The following is a 6,769-nucleotide window of genomic DNA, read 5'->3' on the forward strand; positions in this document are numbered from 1 at the left end:
CCTCCAGCCACCGAGGATCCAGCAGGCCAATCCGCATGTGTTCTTGCATTTTACTGGCAGGAATTTTCTCCCCAGTGATGGGGGAAACGAGATACTCATCTGGAGCTGGGGCGGGTGGCAGTGGTTTTGAGGCTAGAAAAAGAAAACCACACTGTGAGAAACACATCAGAGGGTGCAGCCTGGAAACAAACGCCGTAGTGGTTAGTCAGGGAGAAACCACGCAGCCTGACGTACCTTTGGGATCGTAATCCTTCCTCACGATGACTTGATCCGGTGTGGGAGGAAGAGGTGGCGGCATCGGGGTTTCTGGAGGCGGAGGAACCTTCTGACCTTCATCTTCATCATCTGAGCCCTGATTTGGGGTGGGGTAAGAAAATTATAACCAAGTTTCTCTAGTCAAATATCAACAAACATGATTTGAGAAAGGCAAAAAAACTGGAAGAACTGATTAAGCAGCTACAAAGCAAGAGGGCTCTGGACACCTCTGCTGGAGTGGATCCTCCAGATTATCACGAGTCAGAGCTCTGGTGGACGCAGAAGAGGAAGCAAGTGCTCCTCCGCTTCCACATTACCACAGCGGGGCACGCCGGGCCGTACGGTTAACCCCGCTCTTGTTCCTCGTTAGCAGAAAAACAGCTGACGTGCAGCGGGCAGAGGAAGAGTCTGGAATGAGTCACCTTTCTGCGTTCCAGGCTCTGTGCAGAAGCGAGCCCCGCAGGCTCGACCACAGAACCATCAGATCCACACCGTCAGGTGACAAAAATACCACGTTTCTCTGCTGGAAACGGTATTGTATGGAAAACGCCGTAATTCCAGCAGGAACAGGGTGAGGGGAAATTCCACCAGAAATCTCACTTCAAGAAACTGAGGAACTTCTTACAATGCAATGAAGGGCACCATAAACCACCCAAACGTCAGGGCCACAAGCAAGGCTGATTCCATCGGCTGTTACCTCATCCATATCCTGCACTTGGGTGTCTTGATCCAGCTGGGCTGGCGGCTCATCTGTTTTCTCTTGCTTTTCATCTTCCTCGTCTGACTCCACCTCCATCTCTACCTCCTCGCTTTCTCCAAACTTCTCATAACGCTCCTGGATCAGGATTCGAGCTCCCAGCTCTTCTGGAGTGGTGGGAGGAGGGAAATTCCCTACAAGGCAGAGAAGAGAGCTGCTGTTTCTCCATCCCATCTCACTGCTCAAGGCACAGGCAGAAACAGCCGTCTCTGGAATGACAAGCAGTTTCTTTACAAAGGAGCCAAGGTAGAAGGGAATGGATGGAGTCCACACGGACCACAGCCCTGAAGGTGCTCAGAGGTGAAAGCACCACCAGGAAGGGGCACAGCTCTGCTGTGCCGGTGGCAGTGGGAAAGCAGACACTAGTACAGAACACGACTGACTGCAGGGAAAACCAGCCCTGCGCGCTGGCACTAGGCGGTTTTTCCTTTTATCTGTGGAGGAAATGCAACTGTAAACCCCAACATCTGCCTGAAAAGGGCATCTCAGGACACAGCCCCTCCTGGAAGGGAGCAGAGAGTCACGGAGGTTCCATCGCTTAATCGCAGTACCTTGCTCATTGGGCTGGAAGTCAACTGTTTCCACCACCACAAAGTCGTGCCAATCGATCTGGGCGTAAGCAACACGCTCCTTTTCCTTCTCCTCCTCTTCCTTCTTCCGCTCTCGCTCCTGGAACTTGGCCCACTCCACTCTGTAGTACACCTGCACGAGCAGAGGGAAAGCCCAGCCCCAACGTCAGACGCGACACGCACCGCAGTCACCTCCACAATTTTGGGCTACCAACCCCTTCAGACCTGGCACGACAAAGAAATATCTGTATTTCGTTCAGAAACAGGGGTTGGCCTTCACAGGTATTTTATTAAAACCCGTCAGCGTCACCTTTCCGAAGCTATCCTAGCGAGGAAGGCACAAGTACCCAAGAACAGCCTGGAAGGACTGAAGTGACTGAGGTGTCACAGTGAAGTTGGCTGAGGGAAACGTTCTGCTTCGCAGAGCGCTTGGAAGTGGCACCATGCAGCACCTGCGGCTCCACTGCCACCCCCGCACGAGCACCCACCAGCAGGGTCACAGGTACCCGCGATCAGAGGGATCCAGTTCATCCTCAGGATATTTGTATTTGCTGACAGTAAGTCAGAAACACCCAAAGAGGAAAAAAACCTCCGACACGTAATGAAATGCTTCAGCAATTTCAGAAATGTTTCACGCCGTACCTGATCCAGGACTTCCTTGGGGTTTTCAGCCTCTTTCTTGAGTTTGAGGAGCAAACCTTTCGGGGGGATCAAGATCTGAAACACATTTTGTGTGACAATCAGTGACGATTCTTTAGGCCAAAGCCTCCTTAAACGCAGTGAATTCTTTCCACACTACTAAAGATACCAGCAGACCCCTGGGGCCACAGTCCAGTTACTCTACCCCAACCCTCTTGCTGCTCGTACTCCCACTGCGGACGTTCACCCTTGGCCCTCCACATTTAAAAACCCACAACTTCCCTTACCACAGTGCCTGGCATATGGAAGTAACGGCCCACGGCCTTCAGCACCGCACGCTGCCAACGATGGGCAAGACATGGACGCTAAGTAAAGACTCCAGGGCTGGACTCCTGGACCAGCACGTTATCTCCTAGTTATTTCTGGGTGTTTTGTAGGGCTTCAAAAATCAGTATTGCTGCTGAAAGAGCCAGCTTGCCAGCGAGCTGCCAAGCGTACCTTCGTGTACTGTTCAACCAGCTTGGTGAAGTAGTTGAAGAGGCTGTGCTGGGGGCGAAGGAAGTCAAACTGGTAGTTCCTCTGCTCCTTCTGCATCAGCTGAGTCAAGAACTGCCGCCCGTTGCGAGCCACGAACTGCGCCGTGAGCTTCACCACATCCAAGTCGAAGGCTGAGATGGAGGGAGGGTCGGCGATGAACTCGAACTCCGGAGGCGGCTCTTTCGGCACCACCGTCTCCTGGCTGACCTGGGCCTGCCACTGTGGACGCGCGCCGGAACCACCGTCTCCTGGATGACCTGGGCCTGCACCTGTGGAGCGGAGCAGGGCGAGGCGAGCTCAGTGACCGGAGGGAGAAACCGGTACCGAACCCTCGGGAGAGCCCCCGAAGGAAAGAGCAGCTGCTGCCAACAGCAGCATCGGTCGGGATATGCTGGCAGCTGCAAGATGAGAAAAGCCAGGACAGGGGACGTGCCTGGACACCTGTCTTTAGGCCTGGCACAAACCAAACACTGCTCCAACAGCTACAAAGGCTGGAAACGGGCGGGACTTTGCTGTAACCCCCCGGGCGGTCAGGACCAGGCCATGGCTGCTGGTGGTGCACAGCGTGTCAGAGATACACAGACGGGCAGCGCTTTGTGCTCCGTGTTTTAAGGGGAAGCGGATGCTTCTGACACATTAAGAGGAAGCATCTCTACCCAACAGCACATGTGACAAGCCAGGAGTGAGCTCCAGGGGATTCTAAAGCCGGATCCTCAACTCCCACAGCCAGAGCGGTCGCTGGTGTGAGGACCGCACCAACACACACCTAAACAGCATCAAAACTGACCAGTCGGAACAATACGCCGGTTCTTCCACACACAACCTGGAGGCAGCAGCACCTGGAGTCACCCACGACCAGTCAGAAGCCAAGTTCTCGACCAACACGGAGAGGAACACTGACCTTCTGAGGAAGCTGCTGCTGAGCGCTCTGCTGCTGCTGCATGACCTTGGGGATGGCAGCCGAGGGCTCCTGGGCTTTGCCCTCCTTGAACTCGCTGACCTTGTGCCGGTAGTACGCATGGTAAGGATCGTTGGGGTTCAGGAAATTGAACTTGGGGTTATTTATTTCGTTCTGACGAATTCGAGCTTCAAATTCTGGACCATTTCTAGGAAGGAAAAACATCAGTTGTTGAGAAAAATGTGCACTGGCTCAAGGGCAAAGGGCTGTTTCTTCCACAGCGAGGCGTGTTGATGCATCAGCCCCTCAGAAGACCGTTTTCTCTCCCAGATGGAAGGAGGTGACCCCAGTACCTCACTCCCAACGTGGCAGCCAGCTGTACACATGAGTTCAGTCCTAATTCAGTCGCTTCACAGTGAATATTTCTTAAGGCAGTTAAAAACTCACTCTCACGAGTGTTCCACAATCTCATCTGCCCACACACAAACCCAAAAACCAGGCTGCGGACATTTACTGGACGCAACTTACAAGTTACCTGCCAGACCAGTTTGATCTGCTCTATTAACAAGCTTTGAAGACTCAATTCGTTTCCAGAAAGTTCATATGAGGAAAGAAGTAGGTAACGATCCACCCGTGCAGAGACTTAAACCCTCTCGGACGCTGTCAGGAAGAGCAAGAGCCAGTCCCCACAGACCTCACACAGTGCTGACAGCGTTAAAAACCAGCAGAGGAGGGTGGTGTGCAGCACTCAGGGCTGGTACTTGCAGAACGATGGCAAAGGGATGGCCCAAAGGAGTAAAATTTACTCAGATTTTAGACTCCTCACCTAAACTTGACATCTATAATCACAGTAATCAACCTGCTACATTCAAAGGGGGGGAAAATGCCATATGCAGCGTGGGCAGCTGGTCTGTCCTACGAGAGGATCAGGCTACGCTCTGGGGGTACAAATTTCTGGCCCAAGGGGGAGGGTGATGACCTTGGAAAGCACTTCCCAGCCACCAGCACAGCTTACCAAGAGAGACACCAGCAGTAGGGCACAGGGCTGACCCTCATCCCGTGGAGGTTCACCACCCACCACGTGCCTACCCGCTGTGACACTGAGCCACAACTCCTGGCCTCACGGGAGACCTGCCACGAGGCTCCTCTTCTACCGGGGATTTTGTTTCCCTTCAGACCGCACAGAACAGGAGCGTTACCTGGTTATTGCAGCGTGTGCTATAGATTTTCAGAACTTTCTTTACCATCCCAGTTTGTGCAGCAAAGCGTGTCTCAGGCAGAATGCTGTCATTTCTGCAGAGACTCAATCTTTAAAACCCTTCCTGGGGAGTCACAGGACTGCGACTCCTTCACTTTCTGGAGCTGCTGAAGAGGAAAAGCATGAGAACCCCCAGGACGCCGTGGCATACCTGGCCACGAAGCTGGCAGTCTTGTCCACAATGTTCCTGACCTCTGGAGGAGGGTAAATGATTCCCACCACGGGCTTGGCCGGTGCTGCTTCCTCCTTTGGCTCCTCTTCCGGCTGTAATCAAAACAGAGAGGTACAACATAGGGACTGCTGCCTCGCAGCTCTCGAGCAGGGGAAGAGATGGAAGATGTCTTTCACTGTTGTTTGCCATCGGGCTAGACATTAAATTCAAACAGCCCAAACCAAAGCTGAAAACAAGAGAAGGAACTTCAAATAACACCGAGTAACGTGCTGCAGAGCAGCACCAGGGAGCAGGCGGCAAACCCACACAAGGTTTATTTTGAGGTGGTTGAGTTGGCAAATCCGTCTCCCTCCTCTCCCAATTCCTCCCCTACACATCACCAAATCCCTCCCCACACAAAGATCTGGTTTAACCCCACAAACAAATTCCTCTGCTTCTCAGGGAGGGAGACAACGTTTGGCTGCTCGTCACGGGAACCCGCTGCAGGGTGAGACCACCGGGAATGCCCCCCATGGGCAGCATCGGTCCTATCTCAGCCCCGACCCCGAGCCCAGAGGCAGCGTGGGGGGTGTAGAGGCTGTGACACCACATCAAGGAACAACTGACCTCACAAAGCAGCTCTGGCAGGTATGACCATCCCTAGAGGCCTGTGGGACTACAAGGATTAACTCCCCGTTAAATAGTGCTTTTAATGCTGCTGTGGGGGCATCAGGAGCTGTTCCACAGCGACAGGCTCCACGGGGCACTTTTCTCACTGGTATCAGAGGAGGAGCCAGACTAAAATCCCACCCTCCTCCCTGGAGACAGCTTTGTCCTCCAGTCAAAGCAGATGCTGCTCTTTGCAGGACACTAAAGATGTGGCTCCTCTTTCCTCACCAAGCAGCTTCTACCAGAAAAGCTGTTACAAGAGAGGACAGGCCTGTGGGAAATGTTTATCAGCTCACCAGGGCAACTTTAAAACACCAGCAAAGCTCCTGGCACTGCCAAATCCAGAGATTACCTGGCAGAAAACCGGGTAATCCTGCATCAACCACAACCTTAATAAAGTCTGTTAAGAGAAAGGCACGGAGATATTTTTAGTTTTCATGCCCGCTCCCTTCTCAAGGAGCTGAAGTATAAGACAACACTGCACTTGAGAGATGTTTTTCATTAGTTGCGATGCCAAGTTGCCCTGCGAACCGATGTGCATGGAAGTCACAGGGACTGTTCTCCTCCTCGCTTTGCTGGCTAGTCCAAATCCCGGGTTCTCGGTCAGACCAGCTGATGTTAACGTGAGAAACTGCTGGAACGTGCAGTTGGGACAGCAGCCCCCACTGCACCGGAGCTGTACTCCTGTTTTGGGAAGAGGCTCCTGTGAAGGTGAACATGGCCCAGACGGCAGAGAACCGGGGAAGGGGCTGCAGAGCAGGGAACTGTTCTCATGGCTTATGGCAAAGCCTCCAGTCCATCACAACCACAGTCCTGTGCTGCTTCCAGGAAAGGCCTCAGCTTGATACCGGAGCGCAGCACAACCCCGTCCCCCCAGCAGGCTGACAGCAGGTGAACAGGGAGCTGTGGGCAGTAAGAGTGGGAGGGAACTGCACCTCCCCTCAAAAAAGCCCCAGAGACAAAAACCGTGGAGCCAGAGAACAGTTTGGGTGGGAAGGGACTGTAAGAGCTCCCCCAGCCCAACCCCTGCAGGGAG

At 53.4% G+C, this 6,769-nt stretch overlaps 1 protein-coding gene across 1 annotated transcript in view; it reads right to left on the minus strand.

Annotated features, from left to right (window-relative positions):
- The window catches only part of SF3A1 (splicing factor 3a, subunit 1, 120kDa), a gene marked incomplete at both ends in the record, with an annotated part of 7,829 nt that extends 2,652 nt beyond the window's left edge, over nucleotides 1-5,177 (minus strand). The window contains 8 exons of the mRNA XM_010137403.1: nucleotides 38-132; nucleotides 235-352; nucleotides 953-1,146; nucleotides 1,564-1,714; nucleotides 2,224-2,298; nucleotides 2,719-2,976; nucleotides 3,659-3,863; nucleotides 5,065-5,177. Coding sequence (XP_010135705.1) covers nucleotides 38-132; nucleotides 235-352; nucleotides 953-1,146; nucleotides 1,564-1,714; nucleotides 2,224-2,298; nucleotides 2,719-2,976; nucleotides 3,659-3,863; nucleotides 5,065-5,177 — 1,209 coding nt within the window. The remainder of the gene's footprint in view (nucleotides 1-37; nucleotides 133-234; nucleotides 353-952; nucleotides 1,147-1,563; nucleotides 1,715-2,223; nucleotides 2,299-2,718; nucleotides 2,977-3,658; nucleotides 3,864-5,064) is intronic.
- Between the last annotated feature and the right edge of the window lie 1,592 nt (nucleotides 5,178-6,769).

The sequence above is a fragment of the Buceros rhinoceros genome, unplaced genomic scaffold (assembly GCF_000710305.1).
Source record: "Buceros rhinoceros silvestris isolate BGI_N320 unplaced genomic scaffold, ASM71030v1 scaffold42085, whole genome shotgun sequence".
NCBI classification, from domain to species: Eukaryota; Metazoa; Chordata; class Aves; order Bucerotiformes; family Bucerotidae; genus Buceros; species Buceros rhinoceros.